This window comes from Lissotriton vulgaris, chromosome 1_1 (assembly GCF_964263255.1).
Source record: "Lissotriton vulgaris chromosome 1_1, aLisVul1.2, whole genome shotgun sequence".
NCBI lineage: Eukaryota > Metazoa > Chordata > Amphibia > Caudata > Salamandridae > Lissotriton > Lissotriton vulgaris.
This window is the reverse complement of record NC_141685.1, coordinates 671,622,797-671,649,196: the sequence shown is the minus strand read 5'-3', so window position 1 is coordinate 671,649,196 and position 26,400 is coordinate 671,622,797. Positions and strand designations below refer to the sequence as shown.

The 26,400-nt window shown below is 43.8% G+C and overlaps 1 protein-coding gene across 2 annotated transcripts in view; it reads right to left on the bottom strand.

Moving 5' to 3' along the window:
- Positions 1–26,400, bottom strand: part of VCAM1 (vascular cell adhesion molecule 1) — a 130,269-nt gene that overhangs the window by 50,509 nt on the left and 53,360 nt on the right. For both annotated transcript variants that reach the window (XM_086954425.1, XM_086954417.1), the window contains exon 5: positions 14,316–14,573. In XM_086954425.1, the coding sequence (XP_086810551.1) occupies positions 14,316–14,573 (258 nt within the window). The remainder of the gene's footprint in view (positions 1–14,315; positions 14,574–26,400) is intronic.

Genomic DNA, 26,400 nt, shown 5'->3' with positions numbered 1-26,400 from the left:
GTCAATAAAGCTCACCAAGCTGGCATCATACAGGAACGCACCAGGAATTACCTACTGATTGAAAATCCCAAGAGCCCTACCATCCACATGTGTCCCAAAATCCATAAAAACTTACTGGACCCACCTTTCAGACCCATAGTATCTACAAGAGGATCGATACATGAGACACCTGGCAAGTTCATTGACAAATACCTGCAACCGTTAGTTATCAAATCTGTCAGCTACATCAAGGACACAACTAACTTCTTGTTGAAACTCTCTGAACTCAAATTAGCACCCAATGAACCACTTGTTCTCTGCACAGCAGATGTGAGCTCTTTGTATACCTCAATACCCCACCTTGGAGGTATCGAAGCCGTGGAACAGATACTATTACAGAGTGATATTGATGGACCGAAACAGGCATTCATCATGGAACTCATGATGTTTATCCTATATCACAGCTACTTTCGACAAGAGGATCAATGGTTTCTGCAACTCTCAGGCATGGCTATGGGAAACTGCGCTGCCCCCACATACGCTAACGTGTATATGGAAAACTTCGAGAAACAACATATATACACTGACAGACGTTTCCAAGACAAAGTAAAAATGTACGTACGTTACATCGACGACCTGTTTTTTCTATGGTCAGACACCAAAGACACTCTTGATAATTTCTTATCAGAAATCAACACTAAAGACCCACGCATCAACCTCACCTGGGAAATAAGTGATACCAGCATTTCCTTTTTGGATGTCCACATCAAAACTTCTCCACAAGGCCTTGTGACAGATCTACATAGAAAAACCACAGATCGCAACAACACCCTACACTTTGCAAGTTTTCACCAGGGTTCTCTGAAGAAACATTTACCCTACTCGCAGATGCTGCGAGTCAAACGGATAGTATCAGATGAGTCCACACTTGACAAACGCATAAATGAAATGCATGAAAGATTCCGCAATCGAGGGTACCCGGACGACATATTGCAAGAAGCACGAACCAGAGTCCTACAGATAACCAGAAAAGACAGTCTGCTCAAAACTCACAAAGAGAAGGAAGATCGAATGGTTGTTGTGTCCAAATATTCCACCGTCAGTCATATCTACAAAAAGATCATACATAGGCATTGGCCTATACTACAGATGGAGCCAGATTTCCAGGGTATTTTCCAAAATCCTCCCATTTTTGCTCACACGAGAAGCAAAAAATTTACAGGAGATTCTAAGTAAACCCAGTAACACCACCACCCAACACCGAGGGACCCAACCGTGCCTGAATTGTAATCATTGTCATAACATCATTAAAGGTAACTCAATACAACATCCCATGAAAGGCCACAAAATTCAACTTCAAGTGGATGGAACATGTGACTCGATGAATTTGATCTATGCCCTAAAATGTCCCTGTGGGAAACTTTATGTTGGAAAAACTGAACGAAAGATTAAGACCCGCTTAAACGAGCATAAATCCAACATAAGGCTCAAATTGGAAAAATCTAGTGTAGCTATGCACTTTCTTGAATCCAGGCATACCATCGCCCAATTGAGATTTGTCATCTTGGAAATGGTTACCAAGAAAGAAGGAATTGATCTCCACAAGACACTATTGAAACGTGAACTTGAGTGGATTTATCGTTTACAGACCTTTAAACCTTTTGGTTTAAATGACCGCAGCGAATTCAGTTGTTATTTGTAACTGTATTTACCATTTAGTCACACCATGTACCCTGTTCACATTGCTCCGCTATGCCTTTACCCATTTTCACCAATACTTTGTTACCGTTTATAAATGGCCGCCGCTTTATAACCCTTTACCTCACTCTTTAAACACCCGGTCCCTTTTTTATTTCTATTATCACGCAAACGCGCCCGTCAGGCACTGCATGAATACCAGTAACTCACTCACATCCCTGTCACCGACCCGCGAATGGAGTAAATCACCAGGCACGCTACTCGTAGCACCAAGTAAGTCATCAGACCTTTGACTTTGTTAATGTTAACTTTATTATCGACATGCGCCATATGCGCTGTATTACGCACACGCGTTAGAATCCCACACTACCCTCCCCTCACTTGCCAAATCCGTCACACCTATGCACCTGAGAACGTGATGGAGCACAACCTTTCACCTAGTTCACGTTAAACAGTCTACCCCTTTTCTACTTTTAATTTTCACCAACATAGCGACTTACCGCGCCCCGTTTTTCTTCCTCTTCAGATTCCGTGATCAAGGGCTTTCCCGCCCGAAATGCATTGGGAATAACCTGGGAATAAGTTTGACATCAATCCAATGTACTCACATCGTAACTGATATGACGTAAATATCAGCATGAACTATGCGTCAATAAAACGTTGAAAAACTTTGAAACTCATTCAACCCTACTTTGCGAATCATTTTTCTGTGAACGCCAATGGTGTGCCTCATGAGGGGATGTATCAGAAGTCCTTCTGTATACACAACTGAGATTGTCTTATGTTTCGTCACCACCCCTGTTCTATTTCATTCTTGCCTTTTACAGGTATGTTCTTTCAGTCGTCCTTTATGGATATGCACTGTCTCTTCTTTTGGCTTCTTTCTTTTCCTTTTTACCTTTCTTTTTTTTCTATTCTGAGTTTCCTTTTATATTTTCCCTTCCTCCTCTCCTTCTTCTCTTATTTCTGCATTGCTCTTTCTCTTCCCTGGATTATATGACGGAATTTTTATATACGCCTTATCGTTCTCCAATACTATTTTTTGTTCTCCTTGTATACTATTCAGAGTAATCCCATGGAATATTAAAAGATTGCTAACACCGATTAAATGACAGATAGTGTTATCCCATCTTGGTAGATCTAATCCTGATAGGGTTCTTCTCCAGGAAACTCATTTTACACGGTCTGAAGCTCTAAAATGTAAGCGAGCCTGGGTTAGTTATGCGTTTGTTTCCCCATCAGAGAATAAGAAGAATGGGGTTGTGATATTGGATAAATAATCCCTCAATAATAATTTGGTTTCTCAACAAATAGATTATATGGGTAGGTGGATAGTAGTAAGCCTTGATATAGATAATGTACCCCTTAATATTATGAATGTTTATGCCCCAACACAACCTGATATTGCTTTTTTTCCTCCATTGCACAAAAATATTGGGTAAATAATCCCTCAATAATAATTTGGTTTCTCAACAAATAGATTATATGGGTAGGTGGATAGTAGTAAGCCTTGATATAGATAATGTACCCCTTAATATTATGAATGTTTATGCCCCAACACAACCTGATATTGCTTTTTTTTCCTCCATTGCACAAAAATGTGCACAATTTCATGACTCTTAATTTATTCTTGGAGGTGATTGTAATCAAATATTGGACCCATTTTTAGATGGACAATCCTTAGTTCATTTTTCCTCCCAGAAAATGCAGAAGCAATTTTATTCTATTATTCACACGGGAGCTGTGGTAGACTCTAACCCAAATGCCGGAGAGTTTCATTTTTACTCTGCATCTCATGGTTCACTTTTACGGCTGCACCATACATTTCTTTCTAAGTCCCTTGCACAGTTTATCATACAGTCATATATTTGTCCAATTGAGCTTTCCGACCCCGCTATGGCTATTATAGACTTGGATTTGGTTCTTCCCTGTCCCCCTTTGCATCGATGAAAATTCAACAATTATTTATTACAAGATGCTCAGTTCTCTAGTCCATTTATCGCTTTTGCTTCTGATTTTTTTTCCTTCAATGACAATACGGAAGTTTCACCTTCCTTGGTCAGGGATACATGCAAGGCCTCGGCAAGTGATTTCATTTTAAACCATGTTTCTAGGCAAATGAAGATGCGGTTAAAAGAACATACTAGTCTTCTCTCATCGATTAAATCTTTAGAAAAAAAGCATTTCTCCTCTAAACTGCCCTCTGACCTTAATCCCCTGCTTAAAGCCAAACTGCAATTTAATTCTGTTTCTACTGAAAAGGCCTCGTCTATGCTTCTTTGGAAAAATGCATTTTATTATGGAGGGAAAAATAAAGCTGACAGGTTCTTAGCAAATTATCTCAAGGAAAGTAAAAAACAACACATTATCGATTCAGTTTCCACATCGACTGATAAATCTATTACTAACCATCAGGCTATTTTAGAATTTTTTTATGTTTTACAAATCTCTTTACATGCCTTAATCATCTCCTCCTTCCTCTGCGATTGTGGATTATTTACATCACACCCCTCATTCTGCTGTTCCTGATTTGGACTTTGAGAATGACCTCTCTACTAAAGAAAATGCAGCAGCCTTACAAATAAATAAATTAGGGAAAGCGCCTCGTCCAGACGGTGTCACAGTAGAATTCTATCTTCACTTCTCCAATATCCTTCTTCCTCATCTGTATCTCTTATTTAATCATTTTACTACATCTTCTTCTACTTCAGGCACTTTCAAAGAAACTAAAATATGTCTTATTCATAAAGATGGTAAAGATCCTTGTGAATGTAAAAATTATGGGCTTATCTCTTTGTTGAACGTTGATTATAAAATCTTTGCTAAGCTCTTCGTTTAGAATCTTTTCTTCCCCACCTTATAGGTAAAGAACAGTCATAGTTTATCAAAGGAAGGCTTATATCGGATAATGCAAGGTTGCTTCTGTATGTTCTTAGTAAAGCTCCATCTTTTAAATCTTTTCTTGCAGCCATAACAATTGATGCTGAGAAGACATTTGATAGAGTAAACTGGGATTTTTTATTTCATTCTTTGAAATGGCATGGGTTTGGGACTAAAACGATAGCTCTTATCTCCCTCTTATATCATGCTCCCCGGGCATCAGTAATGGTAATGGCAGGATTTCCTCATATATTCCTCTTAATAGAGGGGTTAGACAAGATTGACGACTTTCTCCTTTATTATTTGTTTTAGCTCTTGAGCCCTTTCTTTCTTGGATCCGTCTTAATCCTTCTATCTTTGGCTTTCCTTATGGAGACCGACAATTAGAATTTTCTGCTTATGCAGACGATATTCTTTTCTTTATTTCCTCTCCTGAAGAGTCGCTACCTTCTCTATTGCAATAAATGTATCTATGTTCTACTGTCTCTGGATATAAAATTAATAAGGATAAAATGGAAATTCTCCTACTTACTTAATACACATTCAGTAACGCTTATTCTTTATTGGTTATCAGTGGTCCAAAAAATTAAATACTTGGGGGTATGGTTTTATGAACTCCATTCCTGATACGGTTAAAATTAATTTTATAGAACTTAGTATCAGAATTGATAGGATTCTCTCCTCTTGGAAGCTTCTATTTCTAGACTGTTTAGACTCTATTAAAAGGGGCTGTTCAGACTCTATTAAAATAATGATTTCTCCCTTACGGTTACATCTTCTTTCCATGTTGTCAGTTCATATTCCCAAACTGTTTTTTTTTTAAAAATCAACACGCTACTCCTTACATTTCTTTGTAAAGCTAAAAAGTCAAGGGAAGTATTAGTTACTTTACAAAAACCGAAATTGGTGGGGCGGGGGTTTAATTTTTCTCCCTTTTATGGTCATCATAGAGCTTTTGCTTTTGCTTTGGCGCTTGGGACTTATGATTTATTCTCATCCTTTTCTTCTTTATGGCTAGATATCGAGCCTATTTCTCTTTTTCCCGTTAGCTTTAAGAGTTCCTATCTCTTACTACTAGGAGGTCACTTCTTCATTCCCCTATACTACGTAACACAGTGTTGCTGCTCAAATCCACTTTTCTTCCTCTTACTCTTGGTACAGCCTTGCTTTTGAAAATGCCGAAATTGTACAACTCCTTACTCATGATAAATGATAGGGTCTTTTTTTGGTGTACTGGAAAGGATAAAGGCTTAATGTGGGTATCTCACCTTTTTTTAATAAAGATTCACCGATCTCTTTTCCTCAATTTTGTCCTATTTATTACTGCCCGAGCTCCTTTTATACTCACTTTTGTCATTAATGAACGTGGTTTTTATTGTTTACTCCAAGACTCTTTGAAGAAAGTTGCTTTCTCTACTGGCAATAATGAATTTCTGAAAACGGGTCCTAGAGTTTCAGCTATTTAAAAGTATTTCTCCAATCCTGATCCCTCCAGAACCAAATTCAAGTCTGAGTTCATATGGGAGAGAGATCTGGGAGTTTCTTGGACAAACCTATTTTGGAATACGGTATGGGTACGCATATATAAAAATCTTGCGGTCTGCTGGTATTACACTATCTGTGGAGCAGATTTACAAGCCCCTTGCGTCACTTTTTTGCTGCTGTTGCGTCACTATTGTGACGCAACGGCGGCGTTAAAAATGCAGCAAATTTACTACGTGACGCATCTAGGGAGATGAGTCATGTTGTAAGGCCCTGCGTGACATTATACCTGCGTTAGGAATAATGTATAACGGGTAGGCGTTCTCACGTAGGAAAGTGACTCAGTGAAATCAACAAGGTTTCTCTGCGTGACTTTTAGGACGCTCCTGCATCAAAGCCTTATGCCTGCTTGAAGCAGGCGTAAGGAGAGACCCAGTGTATTGGAAATAGGCCACAACATGCAATGCTGAAGTTGTGTTGTGCTTGCGACACAACTCCAGCAATGCGTGACTTCTCCACCAACAGATGTGCCAGAATTTCTAACGCATCTGTCAATCCTTGCGCCATAGTGGGCCGTATTGTATATATGGCGCATCTATGGTGGTGCAGGGTTTTTTCACTCAGGCGCAGGAAAACTGACGCATCTGTACAGATGCGTCAGTTTCTTGTAAATCTGCCCCTCTATATTTTCTTTATCATTGCCTATATTTTACTCCTTTGCAGTGCTCCAAATTCTCCTCAGATACCCTTGCTAAATGTTTTGTCTTGTGATTTTCCTGATGTAAATTCTATTCAATTGGCCCAATACCCATAATTTCTGGTACAAAATTTGGGCTCAGATTAAGAGGATTTTAATTTTTATAACCCTTTCAATATTAGTTATCTTTTTTTGGAAACACTGTTTAATAGGCTCACTCCACCTTTCCCTAATAAAAAAAACTTTTAAAAATACTTTTAGCAATAGCTTTTCACCAGATTACTTTAAACAGGAAATCATCAGATAAGGTATCCTATGAAGCATGCTGGGATTTGGTGTGCTCTTGTCATAAGTTAGATACTATGTATGCTATACAATGCACATATTCCTACAATATGCAATTGTTATGGTTGCCTCGTATCTTTACCAAGTTGATAGTGATGTATCAAGTACTGTTTGTGTATTTTTCAAAGATTTCTGCCCTCCATGAATTACCCTCTCTGTCCTCCTTTTAAATGATAGTAAATGTTATGGTATGTTTATAGATATATTGTTTGTCATATAAAGTTAACCTAGAGGCAATTTGTTGTTATTTCCATTAAACACTTATCATTTGTTTTAATAACCATTTCTTCCTCCCTCCTCTCCCCTAACTCCCTTCTCTTCTCCTCCTTCTTAAAATATAAAGCCTTTATGCTTTTCTTGATAGGGTTTAATACTGCACATGCACCTCTGATTATTACTGTTAATCTTATTGTATTGTTGTTATGCAGTATATTATGAATTTAATAAAGTTATTTAAACATCAAAGTCTAAATGGGGCAGTGCCCAGATCCTTCCTCCAATTATGCCTGTGACAGTTCATCCACCAGCACCTAAGCTTCCTGTTGTGTGTGGCTGTTTAGGAGTAATACACAAAGCTCAACTACCAGCTACATCTTGGCATGTGACCCAGTAACAGGCCACAAGCACTAAATGGATAAAGCAGGAAAATGTCAACTTTCTGAAAGCGATATTTTCAAAATTGTAATTTAAAATCCGACTTCACTAAAAGTTGGGATTTTTCATTACAATTCCAAAGACACCAAACATGAACCGGTAACCTGCTCCCATTTGAACATTACAGCTAGTTAACTGTAATAAGGTAACTCCAATGTTAGTTCATGGGAGAGGTAGGTGTTGCAGTAGTGAAAAACAAATGTTACAAGTTTTTCACTACCAAGACAAGTAAAATTTAAAATGACATGTCCCACATTTTAAGTGCATTGCATCCTGTCCTCTGGGCTGTCCAATGCCTACCCTAGGTGTGCCATGTGTTTTAAAAATAGAAGGAATGGGCCTGGCGAAAGGGTTAGTTTGCCAGATTAAAATGACAGTTAGATACTGCACACACAGGCTTCAATGGAAGGTTTGAGACATGCTTAAAGGGCCACTTAAGTGGGTAGTACACCAGTGCTGCAGACCCACTAGTAGCATTTAATTTTTCATGCCCTGGGCACATGTAGTGCCACTTTCCCAGGGACTTACAAGGAAAATAAATATGCTAACTGGGTATAACCCAATATTATCATGGTTTAAGGAGAGAGCACATGCACTTTAGTACTGGTTAGCAGTGGTAAAATGCTAGCAAAAATGAGATCATCAAATTAAAATGGAGGATTAAGGATACATGTTTGGGATAAGGCTAGCCTAAGGTTGAAAGGTCTCACACTCCAGATATGCAGAAGGCACCTTTTTCTTTGACTTTTTCCAATTCATTGTTCAGCTATGGTCCTGTAAAATGTTCCCAACCCATTGCTTGCACAGGAATTCATGGTTTAGAGTCCCTACATGGACAAAACAGTTACCAAGATTAGGATGAAGGTATGTTCAGTGTGAATGAAACAGACTAAACAAAGGAGCAAGGACCTTTATTAATATGCAGGAAATCAAATTAAGGCTCAATTGGACCTAAATTAGGAGTAGAGTCAATGTGCTGCAAATCCTGGGATTTCAGTTGGAAAGACTGAATGGGAAAGTGGAAAAAGATGCATCTTCTAGGTTTGCAAACTTCAAAAATATCCCAAATATTACCACAATACGAATCCTTTGAAGGATTTGTTTTTTGAAGGATACCACCAATAATAATGTTTCACCACACTGGTCAGACGAAATTGATTTCCAGACTCTTGTTTCTCACTGGTACCTGGATAATTAGTCCCTCCTCAGAAGATCCTGCACCTCACTCCATACAGCTCATCTCCTTTGTGGGTTCTTGGAAGATGACATATTAGTAATCAGCAGTCAGGCGGAAAGTAAGAAACAATAATCATGTTATCCACTTGAATCATTTCGAAGACCCATTGTTTCGAAAAGCATGTGGGTCAAAGTTTCACAGCTGGCCTTCAACCAGCTGTCCCATAGCAGAGTCTGAGCGTAGGGCTCATGTGTAGTCAGGAAGGATGATTTTGAAGCAGGACTTCATGGAGCTGCTACTGCACAGCATGTCAATCAAATACTGATACATAATTTGAACTTGAAAATGATGATTGTGAGGCATGATACCTTATAGATTGGTCTAACAAGAGGTGTGTTGGAGTTATAAGGCTGTGCTGGAGCCTGCAGTATATATGGGAGGTCCACGGTCGGTTTCACCGTTTTCTTCAGTTGAGGTCGAGGTCCAATTAACCTGTGGTCCTAGAATGGCAGCTTCAAGAATGTGGACTTAAGCATAGTGTCCGATTGTCAGTGTCAGAGCAAGCGTTTTATCATGCCACCTCAGCACATTTACTAAGGGGTCCTACATGGTTGCATCCTCAGATGCTACAGAAATGCATCCTTAGATGCTACAGAGGTGCACACAGAAAGAGTAGATAAGCAAAAGTAAAGGTTTTGCTGCTTCAGGAAAGTCTTTGTCAAACATTTCCGTGGTGCACAGTCTAGACCAGGGTTCTTCAAACTGTGGGGCGTGCCCCCCTGGGGGGGGGGCGCGGCACCATCCCAGGGGGGGCGCATGCTCCACTCCGATCTTCCCTTTGTGCAGCGCGATGTAGAGACTCTCTGTGGGGGCCAGGCGATTTCGGTCAGAGTGGGGCTGCAGGGGCCTAAGAGCTGAACAAAGCTCATTAGCATGCGAATGGTCTCTTAAAGAGGTGTGAAGTGCCCGGGTGCGGCTGCCTGGCTGAGTGTGTGTGTGTGCCCAGAAGCTGTGTCAGCCCGGGCACACACAGGCATGGTGAGATGAAGAGGGAGAGGGAGGGAGGAAGGAGACAGAGACAGACAGACAGAGGGAGAGCGAGGGAGGGAGACAGGCAGACAGAGGGGGAGCGAGGGAGGGAGACAGAGGCTGACAGAGCGAGAGCGAGGGAGGCAGCGCGAGGGAGACTGAGGGAGAGCGAGGGAGAGTGAGGGAGGGAGACATGCAGACAGAGGGAGAGCGAGGGAGGGAGACAGGCAGACAGAGGGAGAGCGAGTGAGGGAGACAGGCAGACAGAGGGGGAGCGAGGGTGGGAGACAGAGGCTGACAGAGCGAGAGCGAGGGAGGCAGACAGAGGGAGACTGAGGCAGACAGGGAGAGCGAGGGAGAGTGAGGGAGGGAGACATGCAGACAGAGGGAGAGCGAGGGAGGGAGCAGGCAGACAGAGGGAGAGCGAGGGAGGGAGACAGGCAGACAGAGGGAGAGCGAGGGAGGGAGGCAGAGTGAGGGAGAGCGAGGAGACAGAGTGAGAGAGAGCGAGGGAGACAGAGTGAGAGAGAGAGAGGGAGACAGAGTGAGAGCGAGGGAGACAGAGGGAGAGCGAGGGAGACAGAGGGAGAGGGAGGGAGACAGAGGGAGAGGGAGGGAGACAGAGGGAGAGCGAGGGAGGCAGAGTGCGGGAGAGCGAGGGAGAGCATGGGAGACAGTGAGAGAGACAGAGGGAGAGCGAGGGAGGCATAGCGAGGGAGACATAAGGAGAGCGAGGGAGACCGAGGCAGCTAGAGGGAGAGCGAGGGATGTCGGGTGGAGCCGGCCACCAGACGTCCATTATGTTGCCATGTGGGTGAATAGATGTATGGGTGGAGTGGTGGATGTATGGGTGGAGTGATGGGCGGAATGGTGGGTGACATGGTGGATGTATGGGTGGGGGGGTGGATGGATGAGTGAGGGGATGGATGGATAGGTGAAGGGGTGGATGGATGGTGGGAGAGAGGATGGATGCATGAGTGGAGGGATGGATGGGAGTGGATGGATGTGTGTATGGTTGGAAGTGTAAATGGATGGGTGGAGGGATGGATGGATCAGTGAAATGGTGGATGGATCAGTGAAATGGTAGATGGATCGATTGGGGGGGTGGATGGTGGACGAGTCGGTCGGTGGGTGGATGGATGGATGGATGAGAGAGGTGATGGATGGATGGATGGATGTATTGATGTATTGATGGGTGAAGGGGTGAATGGATGGATGGATGAGTGAAGGGGTGGATGTGGGGATGGATGGGTGATTGAGGAGGGTGGATGGACGGGGGATGGATGGAGGAGTGAAGGGGTGGGTGAGAGGTCAATGGATGGATTCATGAGTGGATGAGTGGATGGATGAGTGGGTGGATGGGTGAAGGGTGGATGGAGGGATGGGTGGCTGGGTGAGGGGGGAATGGAGAGAGAGAGGGGGAGGATGGATGGATGAGTGAAGGGGTGGATGTGGGGATGGATGGGTGATTGAGGAGGGTGGATGGACGGGGGATGGATGGAGGAGTGAAGGGGTGGGTGAGAGGTCAATGGATGTATTCATGAGTGGATGAGTGGATGGATGAGTGGGTGGATGGGTGAAGGGTGGATGGAGGGATGGGTGGCTGGGTGAGGGGGGAATGGAGAGAGAGGGGGAGGATGGATGGATGAGTGAGGACATGGATGAATGATTGGCAGAGTGGATGGGCAGGTGTGTGCATAGATGGGTGAGGAGAGGAGCATGAAGATGGATGGGTCAGAGAGTGCATGTATGAGTGGGGGGAGGGTGGAGAGCGGGAGGGATGGATGGGTGGGTGGATGGATGAGTGGGGGGTTGAGTGGGTGGACGGATGAGTGATTGGGTGGATGGATGAGTGGGTGGGGGGATGGCTGGATGGGTGAGAGGGTGGGTGGTTGGATGGATGAGTGAGTGAGTGGATAGGTGGAAGAGTGGATGGATGAATGGAGGAGTGGATGGATGAATGGAGGAGTGGATGGATGAATGAATGGAGGAGTGGATGGATGAGTGGGAGGATAGCTTGGGTGAAGGGGTGAGTGGTTGGATGGATGGGTGGAAGAGTGGATGGATTGGTGAGGGGATGGATTGGGTGAAGGGATAGATGGATGATGGATGGATGGGTGAGGGGGTGGATGGATGGATGGGTGAGATGATGGATGGAGGGATGGATGGTGGATGGGTTTGCAAGTGGTTGAAGGGGTTTGGATGTGGATGGGGCACAGATGGAGGGAAGGAATGAATGGTGGGGGAGTTGGTGGATGACAAGGTGTACATGATGGATGGGGAGGGTTGTGATGACTTCCTTTGCCTTGGAGGATTGTGTTTTGAGCTGTGTGGTACACCTCTGTCGTTTCGCCACACCCACTCACAGGCCTGCAGTTTGCTAGGCACTCTTGTTGTGTTGAGAATTGTTTGCCGGATATGGCTCGTGGTGTGCGCGTTGCAGTCGATCATGTGGTGTGCCGGATTCCCGAGGTTTTGGTCGGGTGGTGGGGGGGGGGCCAACATCTGGGGGAATTCAGCTGGGGGGGCTCAACCTGTAAAAGTTTGAATACCTCTGGTCTAGACCAATAAGTAGAAGACACATTATCTGGATTTCTCCAGATTTTTGAAGGATGTCTTAATGATGGAGGCTTTGGAAATCCTGTAATTAGTGAGGATGTCTGTCTCTGGTAAATATTCCTCCGAAACACGGATGGCTGGAGGTATCTAAATAGCCTATTTTTGCTTTGTGTATCCCAAATTTTCATACAGGCCCTCTGTTTTAATGTATTTTCCAGAGTCCATAGTGCCATCCACTATCCCTCCGCCCCTAATATTTCAGGTTTGGATATTTGGACTTGGCTCACATGAAAAGAGTTTGAAGATGACTGTATTCACTGTGTTGCCAATCATAGTCTTCAGCTGCTCAGTGGGCAAGCCTGCATGGGCCAATGTCAATGGATGGTTACCAGTGGAGAAGTTCCATCCTTTCTTCTGTGCTTTTCTTTTCTTTTTCACCAACCTCTTCTGTACACTGCTCTGCTGAGGTTGGAGAAGCATGCATACTGGAGACCAGGCATTGCCCCTTACCTTTGTCTTCTCCATCACTGTACGCATCCATGGTTTTCTGCTGTACAAGACCCTCGGAAACAGCCTCTGTAAAATACTCTCTAGTGGTGCAGAATAGGTGGGTTTTCTTTCTAACACATTGCAGGAAGGACATAGATGCATGCTGGTTCAGCCTCTGTTGTAGTACATGGGGCAGTCATCATCACCGCCAGATGGGCTGTTTGTCTGTGCTGTTACTGGAAAACATCAGTTCAGCCAACCATCCTGGTGGACTGCTGCTCCTGAATCAACCCACAGGGTGGGTGGAGGGGGATGGAAACCCAAACTGTGTTTCCCTTGGGTTGCCTGACAACATCGTTCACATGGCCACTTGATTTGTAACCGCATAGGGATACCCTTCATGCATGTATGTTCTCATTTCATCATTAGTGGTGTGCTCTACAAAGTAGTACCCGCTGAAAGAAAAAAGTCTGAGATAGCGAGCAATCTATATTTACATCTGCTGAGATGCAAATACCTGTGATGTATACAGTTTAGATCCCTGTCCCACTGGAAACACGAACATGTAGGAGGTGAAGTGGGAGTTGGTTGTTTCACACTTGCCCAACAGAGGGAGCTCCCAAAAACATATTTGCCATAGTTGTTTTTCTAATCTATGAGGCCACAGAGGCACCTGTCCCTAGGGTCAATTCATAAGTACTTGGACAAGGAATAGAGACAAAATAGTAAAGACTCGATCCCAAATCCGATAGATATTCCAGTAATTGATGTCTGAGTATTTCACCTGTAAGTACTATGGACTATGGGAAAGCTCAACTAAATATTTAAGGTAAAAGTGTATAACTTTGAAAATCAAGGTGTCTTTCATTTCGTCAACGTTATTTGATTGAAACAAAGTCCATAAAAACAATGATCAACATTTTAAAAAAATGCAAGTATAGGAACTGGACAGGGAACAATATGGATGTGGAGTGGACGAATAAAATAGAATAGAAAAGTTTGTATCACTGAAATCTATAGGTCTGAAAGCCATTCTAAAAATGTGTATAACCAATTGCCTTACAAATGGAGGCTGAACAGATATGATGAGTGCAGTCACTGCAAGAAAGTGCAGGTTTAAGATTATGTTGTATGCTAACTGCACAATGTGGAAGAGAGTGCAAATGCCTAATGTCCATAAGGGCTCTTTGACGAGACCTAAAATTCCCAGCTGTAAAAAACATGTGCATGCAGAACTTGGTCTTTGTGCTTTCACATTTGTTCTTTAAACAGCACATTTTATGTGTCTATATGACCGGATTAGGACACATTTCCACAGTTACTGACCTTGTACAACAAGTTTGAGTTCTGTTCTCTGACTTCCTAGGTCGTTGGATGATTCACACTCATAAACCCCGGTGTGTTCCTCTTCAGCCTTGAGTACTATGTATGGAAGCTGTTCGGTGGTGAATCCCGCCTCGCTCTTCTTCCTCAGGGTGATGCGTGGAGCAGGCTCACCGAGAGACGTGCAAGTGATGTTCACAATGTCACCTGCCTTCACAGTGGCATTAGGATACACTGCAAGCTGTGTGCTTCTTGGTGGCCCTAAAGAATGCAATGTTTAAAAAGACAAGGATCAAATTAGCAACTCGAAAGTTATATTTACCTTCAATAAAATGAGAGTAAAGGTACTGGGCAGATTACATACATTTTGCACTGGTGCAGTTCACTTTTGCACCAGGATTTCCACTAGAATTTGCACCAACTAGTTGTGAAACAAGCATTTGGAATGCAAACTGTCTCACCTTTGGGACCTTATATGGCACATTAGCCTGGGTGCTGAAACATATACTGTTCTTTAACATGGAGGTAAATTAAGCACCAAAATGAGTGACACGCCAGGTGTGGGAACACATACAGAGAAATATTGCCTTTCAGCGGGAAATAGTATAGTTCAAAGCTCTGTTTTTAATATAAAATCAGGGCCTTCGGTGGTCATATCTTAGCTTGTGATGAGTTCCCTGCTTGTGTCGACTATCCCCAGCACTACTTTTCGGCCAACACATAAGCACCACAATATTGGAGAACAAGATACCAATCTTATTAATTTCTACTGAATGTGAGTGGGCTGCCCGCATATTAACAAGCGATATTACTGGTAAATACGACAACACGATACACCCACTGTGGGGTAAAGTAGAAAAGAAACGATCTGCAGTAAGGAACAGTAAAAGACAGTACTTCTGCTTTCAAATATAATTTAATTTAGGTTCAAATGCTTAGCACAAATCCCACAGGGGTGGGATTTGTATAACCTTTCTACAGTTTATCCAAGAACTGTGTCATTGTGTGACACTTTTACCCACTTCTGCGTACCAGATATCTAGACCCAGCTCACCATATGTAACAATATTGTAAAAAGTGCTCTGGCTTCCTGTCCTCAGCCGCAGCACCTTTGCACACATTTCTGTCCCACTACATTACTTAGTATTAAACAGCTGTTTCTTTCAAGCAAGTAAAGCAAAATATAATCATTGTCAAAGCTAGTAAGACTCCCCTTGCTGACTGATTGCTTAGCCAGTGCTTAATTTTGCCGAAGCTGAAAGAACTGTTGAACTAAACATGTTCGTAGAAAAACATTGTACTACGCAAACAAATGATGGACGGAATGCTGAATAAATAATACATTCACCCCCAGTCAGGAGATCTAGGTTAAATCCATCTTCTTTTGCTCACTATACCACCCCAGTTAAGACCCAGCCATATGCAAATCAGTCTTGACCCTGTTCCTCATGGGAGCAGTCCTTCCCTTCTGTGCAGCAGCATGCATGCTCTGTACAATCATAAGGAACTGGAAGCATTTTTTTTGTAATTTGAAGTTTACCACTTCCTCTTTAATCAAAACCTTAATTATTGCTGCACACTTTTAGGAGACGGAGGAGCAAAAAAGGGCGAGAGATTTTTTATTTACTTTTTTTGCAGTTTTATATAGCACAAACTCGACCCAAAGGTATTGGTTTACAGGAGCACCAGTTACATTACATAAGGACACATTCTTTTTCTTTTCAAAGGCATGGAGAGATTCAGTGATTTGCCCAGTATCACAGAAATGAGCTCAAGCCGAGATTCGAATCTGCTTCCCCAGTTTCGAAGGTGGCAGCTCTAGCCTTTAGGCCACATCATCTCCTTGGTCAAAAAGTGCACAAGAGAGAAAGGAAAATGGAGCACGGAGGCGGGTGGTGGTTGTCTTGAGGGGTGTAATGCACACATGCAGGGGTGAAAAGCACATTGTGCTACGCAAACATGTGATGGGCGGAATGCCGAATAAATCATACATTCACTCCCAGTCAAGAGATGTGGGTTAAATCTTTCTTCTTTTGCTCACTATATCACCCCAGTTTAGACCCAGCCATATGCAAATCAGTCTTGACCCTGTTCCTCATGGGAACAGTCCTTCCCTTCTGTGTAGCAGCTTGCATGCTCTGTGCAATCATAAGGAACTGGAAGCATTTTTTTTGTAATTTGAAGTTCAAAACTTCCCCTTCAATCAAAACCTTCATTATTGAGGGGTGTAATGCAAACAAGTGACAAAAGAAAAATGAGACAGTACAGGGGTGCAGGTGTGCGGTTGGAAAGAAAAGCACACAAATGAGAGCAAGCAACACAGAGTGGGAGAGGAACACAGGAGGGAAACTATCTTGTGGAGCGTTGAAGCAAAAATAAAAAAAGTAGTTCCCTAAAAGGGAATAGTGGAAGAACACAAGTGTGTATGCTCCAGGTAAGAAACAGGCACAAGAGGGCCAAGGCAAGTCATCAAATCTGCAGCCAGTAAATGAGAGTAACAATACTGCCAACCAATGGTAAGCAATGTACAAGCTGTAAGCCCTATCTAAGACCTGGTACGCTGACAATAGATGTTAGGAATGTCTGGCAGGCTGGACCAAAATGGAGAGCTGCTCACCTTCCCTTGCTTGCTGAGCAAGAGAAAGGCCTCAGTAAGTCAGTAAGCTTCTAAAAAGTTAAAGAAGCAGGTCTGTATTTCGTTGCCCTCATGGCTTATAAAGTGTTGCCTTCATGGCTGCTACAGAGTTTTCTTGTGGCAAAATGTATCACTTTATCTAGTGGGGACAAAGAATACAGGAGGAGACCTACTAATTGACAATTACAGTAGTCCTGTTTACTAAGCACTACTGAGGTGATCACTGTTTTGGCACTTTACAAGGAAATGCAGGAAGAAAGGCTGTTTAGAAGGAAATGTTTCTGTATGTTCAGTGGTTGGAATTTGGCTTTTTTTATTTGTAATCATTGAAGTCTTTGACGTGTACTCCAAGGTCCCTGGATGAAGGCTTAGTGGTCATAATGGTTAATGGGAAATTAATAGCGTAGGGGAGGGACCTATATGCAGAGGCGGCAGAAATGTTTTGGATGAATTTAACATATGTGAACAGACAGCCATCTAATGGCGTATGACTGTGAGGCAGTTTGAAGTAGGAGTGGGCGAGCGACTGAAAGCTTGAGCCAGGCTTGAACCTGAAACCTGGCTCTGGCTCAGCTTGAGGTCCCGTTGTAACCTAGAGCACATAACGAGCCAAGCTTTCATGTGCTTCTTACCTGCCTTACCCCACCCAGGATGTGGCGATACGACTTTGGAACTAGGAAACCAGGTTTGAGTCTCTGCATTGGCTTAACATCCATTGATTCTGTACACAACACTCAATCTCCTCATGCCTATAAATAATCGATGTGACCTTGTGTAATGTGACTAGTGCTCATGTAATGTGCTCCACTGCCTTTGGGTCGAATTCACTCTATATATAAACTGCTGAAGAAAATGCACAGAGGTAAGACAAAGCCTTAACATAAGGAATGACAAATAGAAATCTATTTCCTGGTTGACTTGCATAAAGTGAAACTAGAAAACCTGGATAAATAGCCCTTTCCACAATTAAATCGTGTGATTTTGAGCAAATATTTTATTTCACCAAAACTCTTTTTTCTTGTTCTTGAGTAGTGTGGCCAGGCTGCCGACCAAAATGGCCGCTCATCGCCGAAGCTCTGCTGGAGGATCGCGACAAACGAATCCTATCCGGACTAATGGAACTATAAAGCATTGTGGGAGCTGAGGCCCGCATAACAGAAGAAGCGGCGGTATAGTGGAGCCTTATTGTGTGACCAAACCTTAAGAAATCGTCCCATTCCAGGGTCAATGAACGTTCATGGGCAGAGCCGACTGCTGAGACGGAGTGAGGCCTGGAAGAAGGCAGTGCCAACTGGGACCTCCAGTCAGAGGATTTTAGTGAAACGTCATGGTTGGTACAATATACTGCTTTCTGCATTGCAGGCGAGGTGAGCGTGATGGAGTCCCAGCCCCCCCCCCTCCTCTCCTCTGCTGGCCGCCTCAACAGGCTCTCACTGCTGCTGAGACCGTGGCCAGTCCTTCTTGTTTCGGGAGGCCCCGTGGTAATAGGGGCAGCGGGCAGGCCTGCGAAACAGCCATCTGGCTGATCGAGCTGGCCGGGCAGGGGGTAACAGGGCCTGAGACCTCCTTGCCCATGCACTATCAAAAAATAGCCTGCTCAGCTGCGCAGCAAAGCCGAAGAGAGGCTCATACATAGAGGATACATCGCCTGTGCCCCAACATTGTGAAACCAGCACTTTTTAGATATCACATATCAAGAGGCATGGCAAATGATTTTAAAGAAAACCCGTAAGTGTTGTAAAGATTTCACAGTAGCCAACACAGTGAGCTCCTATTGGCGGCTGTAGCAAGAGCAAAGAACTTAACCTAGTGCACATGGTGTATTCGTCAGGGGTGGAGTAGTCTGAATATCTGGCGAAAAGAGCCTCCAGTCCCACAAGCATTGTTCTCTGAGGGTTTATTGAATTAATCCAAATACAGCGCTCGCTGGCCGCCTTGGCAGTACCCAGCCTGCGATAGATGTTGCAACTCAGTGGGTGAGGGCAGGGAGATATGGGCGTAAGGACCCTAAACAACGGCTGCTGCAGTTTAGTACAACTACAGAGAAAGTGCCAGAGAGGAGCACTAAAATGGCTGAGGGGGGCTTAGATGCAGCCTCCACTGGGAACCCACCTACCAGCTCGAATTCACTATTGCAGGAATTGAGAGCTAGATTCAGGGCTTTGGATGGCCGATTTGACACCCTGGAAAAGCGCTTGGACAATCTGGGTGTTAAAATAGGTGTGCATGACAAACGCCTTGACACAGTTGAAGGTAGGGTGTCTGACCTTGAAGATGGATCTGCCCAGTCTGTCAAACGCCTGGACCGAGTTGAAAAGATCCTCAATGAGGTGGCAATAAAAAATAAAGATGTAGGAGCGCGCAGCAGGCGCAACAACCTTCGCATACTAGGAGTCCTCGAATCAGCCAATACCGGTCGTATAGACCTATGTGTGGAAACTCTGTTGGCCGAAATATTCAGAAGCGACGCCTTCACTCCTGGATTCATTATTGAATGTGCACATCGGTCCTTGAGCCCTCCCCCTAAGCCATGCTGTCCACCCAGGCCCATAATTGCACGCCTCCTAAACTTTCACAACAGGGAGACGGCGCAACGCCTAGCAAGAGAGCAGGCCAATATTACCTGGAAGGGATCGGCGTTGGCCCTGTACCCTGACTTTACAGCCATGGTGCGGGAGGCTAGGCTCAAATATAATGGTGTCAAGGCGACAATTCGGAATCTGGGACTCAGATATGGTTTGTTATACCCAGCGCAACTTCTGGTGGATGTCGAGGGCAGATCCGGGATCTTTGATTCCGCCATAGAGATTCAGGAGTTCTGTAGGGACTATAAAGGCAGTAGCAGCCAAAAGAGTAAAGACTCACTCAGGTCTTCTCCCCCTCACAGCGGCTCAGTGGCCAGTGTGGAACTTTTTTCTTCTGAATGACGCACGTGTTATGCTTCAGGTTAATTTAGCTCATTTAAGTATAGCTTCTTCTTGGGTTGAGAAGGGATATTTATTAGTCAATATAGTTAATTCCAAAGTTGGGTCTCCGGCGTGGCGTTGCCACCCCCTGCGTGTTTAGCCCATTAAATGTGTTGTATGATCATATTATATTTTGCTTATCACCTTCTTACGTTGTTGAAATGTTTGCATGATGCATGTGACTGTATATTCTATGGGGTTGTTCCCTGCGAAGGGTGGTGCAGAGATGGGTGAGGGGTGGTGGGAAGGGAAGTTCACAACCTATGGTTACATTCGTTGACATTACAGATTACTCACTGTACACTGATGAGGGCTAGCTCTGACACACAACTGCAATCACTGTTTTATAGTATGAATGTCAGTCTTAGATAACCTATCCACATTTTGGGACCTGTAGCTCATCACTTGGAATGTCAGGGGGCATCATCAAGTTAGAAAAGGGAAGCGTATACTACATTACTTACAACGACACAGGATCAACATTGCATTTCTTCAAGATAACCATCTCCCCAGAACTGATGTCACCGTTTTTGCGATTAGTTGGGGCTCTCACCAGTATTTTGCAAATTATAGCACATACGTAAGAGGTACTACAATATTAATACACAAACGTCTCCCCTTTCAGCTACACAAAAAGCACAACGACAAGGAAGGGCGCTACACAATGGAAGTAGGTCAGTTAATGGGTCACCGCATTGCTTTTGTGAATATATATGGCCCCAATGTCGACTGTCCAGAGAATTCCCATGACTTGCATGCACATATTTTGCAGCTGGAAGCCAAGTACATATGCATGGGAGGCAACTTTAACTTTTAATGGATCCCGCTCTTGATAGCTTCTCTAACTCCCCAGACACTAAACCACGTGTGCGCTGGGTGCTATTAGATCTGTGTGATTCCGTTGAATTGGTTGATATCTGGAGACAGTGCAATCCATTAGAACCTGCATATTCTCATTACTCAGCTCAGTATGATACTTGGACCAGACTATATTATTGGTTAATTTCCCCAAATTTGTCTACCTTGTATAAATCTTTCCATCTTCTCCCCAGAACATACTCGGGCCATGCTCCGGTGGTGTTAAGGGTTTGTGTTCCTAGACCAGAGGGAAATGAGAGACAGTGGAGATTTCCAGGGCGTGTCTTTCTGGATGAACTCTTTAAATCAGAGCTTGGAGAGGCAATAGAGGAATATTTTGTGCTCAACACTGGATCCGTTAACTCCTGGGCCACACTCTGGGAGGCCTTTAAGGCCTACATGCGTGGCGTTTGCATCTCTAAACACACTGGGGTGCTGAGCGATCTCAGGGCCACAATAGCTAGCATCGAATAGAAATTGGATACGTTAGATAGAGAACAGCTCGTGGAGCCTGAACAGGTTCTGTTCAGCTTACAAATGTCCCTCTTGGCGGAATTCAGGAAGGCCGCTGAGCAAGAGAAACTCTTTTTTTAACTATGTATGGCATTGCACGCTGCTATGGGGAAGGTGACAGGCCGGGGCGCACAATAGCACACCTCTTAAAGCCCTCACCCGGGCGTTCCTACATCATTAAAATTCGCTCCTCTACAGGCCAGACTCTTACGGGCACCCCAGAAATACAGGATGAATTTTGATCATACTACACTAAGTTGTACACATCTCAGGTGGTTCACAACGTTTCAGACCAAGAGGAGCACTTGTCAGAGATTGCCCTAACCTAGCAGGAGAAATTAATGCAAGAATTCCTTGCGGAACCTTTTTCCGCAGAGGAGATCATCAGTGCTATAGAAGCTATAAATGGCTCTACGGCCCCTGGATTAGACTGTTTTACAGGTGAATTCTATATGACTTACAAGGATTTGTTGGCACCACGCCTACTTGAGGTTTACAATGAGGCCCTTGAGCGTAAGGAGTTGCACCCTACTTTGTGAGAAGCTGTAACAATACTACTGCTCAAACCTAGGAAGGATCTGATAGACTGTCGGTCATACAGACCTCTTTCACTCTTAAACTTTGACTATAAAATTTTGGCCATAATGATAGCGTTAAGGCTGGTCTTGTTACTGGACCAGATAACTTCCCCGGCCTAGTCAGGATTTGTCCCTCACAGGTCTACTGGCCTCAATTTGAGGACGTTGTTCGCAGTTATACATAGCATATCACCTGAGGTGCCAGCAACGGCAAAACTGCTTGATACTGAAAAGGCCTTCGACTCCTTGGAGTAGTCTTTTTTCCTAGCAGTGATGAGAAGGATGGGTATGCCAAGAGGTTTTATTGACCTCACAGCTTTACTGTACAAAGCCCCTACTGCCCGACTTCGATTAGATGGCACATTAACTCATTCATTCCGACTCTCTTGTGGCACTAGACACGGGTTACCACTCTCCCAATTACTTTTCATTCTAGCTATGGACCCCCCTGGATAGGAATTTCCTAGAACGACACATGCATAGAGGACTTCAGTTTAAGATGGGCCCTTTCCTCATCTCCCTCTATGCGGATGATATTATTCTCTATGGGCGCGCCCCTCAACAAAATCTCGAACCTCTAATTAGGGAGATTATACGTTTGGGTGGTTATTCTGGTCTGGGCATCAAAAGGGGCAAATCAGAAATGTTCACCCTTACTCCATGTGCCATGAAATGGAATTGTGAATTCCCTCTTGAGTGCTGTGTGGACTCGGCAAAATATTTCGGAATCCACATCCACGGAGACACAGAACAAAATATTTGATTGTACTATGGCCTAGCGATGCATAAATTTGAGTTACAAGTGGAACGATGGCTACCCCTTCCCTGATTCCACCGCCCCAAGTTACCCCCGTAGTTGATGTGCTAAAAATGACACCTGCATGCTCCCAGGACTGCGGTGGAGCGACTCAGACGAGATCCTAATTACCAACCGCATCATTACAGTAAAAACGCACCCAGCCACACGCAAGGCATGTATGGAAGACAACAAGCGCACTCAAATACTTAACATACCCACTTGTTCACCAAGTTGGCAATTTAATGTGACTGATTGATGACAACCTGCAAATGAGAACGGCCCGGGACCAGGGTTCAATTCCCGACGCGGCAGGGTCGTGGACCAGGGGTCAACGGACTTGATAATTCTCGCCTCAGTGACTACTCTAACCAGGGAACACACTCGGTAACTCTGGGCATTAAGCTTGCCTCATCTCTACAACGGCCCCCCACAGACGCCGGGGATGCCTGGTTTCACCCTGGAGATACCCAGAAAGGGACCATCTCACAGGGAAAACCAGGACGGGTTCCCCAGCGGTTTACAGCGCCAGGACACTCGGGTAGAGTAACAGTGCGCTCAAAAAGAATCCCACATTTACATTTATGTTGTTTATGCTTGTATACTCTGTACGCATAAGAAAACTAAAATAAAAAGTTTTACAAAAAAAATACAGGTAGAAAGATGGCTGAGACAGCCCCTCTCGCTCGCGGGTCGAGTGGCGTTGATAAAAATGATTGTGCTCCTGAGGTTTTTGTGCCTATTGAACAACATTCCCATCCCGCTTCCAAACAGTTTTTTTCTTACACTGCGCTCTCACCTTATTAGACTGATGTGGGGAGGTAGAGACCCAGGGTCGGTTGAGGCTCTATTACCATGCCCTACGACAGAGGGGTATTCGGTGTACCTAATCTTCAGGTATATTACCTGGTAGCGCTGTGCAGCTTTGCACACTCCTGGTACAGTCCTGATGCTTGGATTCCGTACACTAGACCTCAAGCTGCCTTAGTTTTACCCGCTTTCCTGAACACTGTGCTACTACGGGGATTCCCAAGAGACCGCCGGGATATTCAAAAGATGTCTATTACCATTTGTGCATGGCAGAAACTGGTTATACTCTCCTGAGATCCCGATATTAAATAACCTGTGGATCCCCATTACGCAAGAGAAGATAGTACAGCGCATGCTCAATAAATACCCAATAAGCAAAGTCAGGCACCTTTACACCAGAGGTCACGTTTTTCTAGTACAGAAGATGGAAGATTCAGTGAGGCAACATTTTTGGATCATTTCATCCTGAATCGGGTTCGCTGTGCACACAAATCAGGGAGGTCTCCTTAAACAGTCGACACAAATTACTATACTACAAATTTCTGTGGAGACTGTATATATTCCTGGAGAAAATGCACAACATTGACCCCGTCGGACCGCATACCTGCTGTATGTGAGGGGGACCACATGCTGACTTTGTGCACCTTGTCTGGAACTGCGTTAAGATTGGGGCCTATCGGTGTGCAACAAAATAGCTAAGATGATTAATTTGGAGGTAAAACCTACACCTGAGACTGCACTGTTGGGTTATGTGCTTGGTTTCCTCAAGAGGGTACGCAAATTCACTGCCATAGCTTGTTTACTCATGAAGAGGGAGATAGATCTTAAATAGGGCTGTAGATCCTCACCTACAGTGAAGGCCTGGCTCCACAGCCTAACATATTGCAATACGAACAGTAAGCTTTACGCTGTCACCCTGCCTCAGGTGTCTCGCCCAAAAGAAATCTGGGGTCCCCTCAAGAGTTATTTGCTTGAGATGAACGCTCCCCCCTTATTGTAACAGCTTGATGGAATTGTCCCCACCGGATTGGGGTAAAATAAATAAAAGGAAAACAAAACCCCAGAATTACATGTTCTCAAATGAATGCTACCGTACTGGGGTGTAGAGATGTTCTCCACTGTTAGAATGTTTAAGTTGGGCAGGTCTTGATGTATGTAAATATAAACACCAGTATACACCTGTATACAGTAAGAAGATTGAGCTCGGTCGGATAGAGGACAGGGATTGTTATGCATGTACATTATTTTGCACATCATTATTTTGCCGTTTCAACTTGAAAAAATACAGTGAGTAACATGCTGAATGTAATTATTATGGAAATGGTAAATAACGTTTTTTTTTAAACAAAACTCTTTTTTCGACATTATTGCGTATAAAAGAACCCTCAAATATGTGAGTTCAGAATACCAGTTGTACAAAAACCTACTGAGCTGAGCCTAAAATGTTGCTCTTCAGTATTCTGTGCCACGTACAGGGTTTACATGACTACGGTCCTGCCTGTCAGTTTTTAAACATAAACTATTAGTGCGCTATCATTTTAATAAGTACTACTCAGTGCAGTGCTATAATGTGACTCATTAATGTCAGATCTTCAACATGTTAATGAAATAATTATTTTTTAACTTTAAAGTGACTTTATCATATTTTAGGTGATGTTAGTTGTGTGATTTACCTAGCGAACATTTTCCGGGCTAGGCTCGTGGAGGGTCTCTAAGATCCGAGCCAAGCCCTTGAGATAGCTCTGGTTCGGCTCTCCCTGTAAATTTGTTGGCTCGCCCACCTCTAGATTGAAGTACTTATGCTCTTGATGCTGTGGCTCTCTATTGTATATTAAGCCCTAATATTGGGTTCAATGATTCACTGGAAGTCCAGAAGAAATATTTTGTATTTACTGTAACTTTATTTGTCTTCTGGTAGGAAAGTACATCAATTAATGTAATGGTTATTCCAGCCAGTACAAATTGCAGCCTAAGGAGTTGTAAATAATATGTGTTTCTCTCAGTTGGTTTGTCATCTTGTCAACAGGACCCAACGCGAGTATGAGACAGCCGCAGGCGCTGCATGTAGGAGCGGTAGGGTAGTGGGGCCGGCTGGGGGGGGGGAGGTTTTGAGAGACGACCACAATGGAAAATTAAATAAATAATAACTTTTTCCCCGAAGTCTTCTCCCAAAATCCTTCCCCCCAACCCCCCAAGCTGGGCCCAAAGCTCTTTCCTGCAGCCGCCGCGGGTGGTACAAGACCCATCTTAACCGAAAATAAAGTGACTACTTCCCATTGTTATGAACCTGACCTTATCGAAACACATGTCCTGAAGAGGATTGAGGAAAAATCCTCCAAATGTGTTGGCTGCAACTTCATAGACTGCAAGTCCACGCCAGATGTAACTATCATTGAATTAATGGAAGGCATTTCATACCACCCCATAAATAAAGTTGCCTCATACACATCATGCTTCTACTAGGCTTTAACTGAACTGTTAAACCCTGTATTAAGAGCTTAATATACAGTAACATGCTCAACCTCAAAAATATAAACCTCTAAGTATCAAATGGTTAGATTTATTATGCATAGTGAAACACAAGCACCTCAGAAATTACTCTTGCGCAACAATCTCAAGCATGGCCTCGACCCAAGATGTGCCATCTAAAAATCCAATAGTCTGAGATCTGTGTCTGAATTTGACGACTGGTGATAGGAAGATAAAGAAGGATTTGGCTGCCATCTGCATGGAGATAGACAAATTCAAAAGGAAAGGAATATTTAAAAGGGATGAGTTGATTTTAAAGTGAGCAGAGAGGACCAAGGACTGAAACTTGTTGGCTCCAAGTGTTCTATTGTGATCTGCACAGTAATGGTGAGATGGCAAATAGTTGACTCAGAATGGAAAATATGATCCTGGGTTTCTGCACCTATTTCTGCATGCTTTCCCC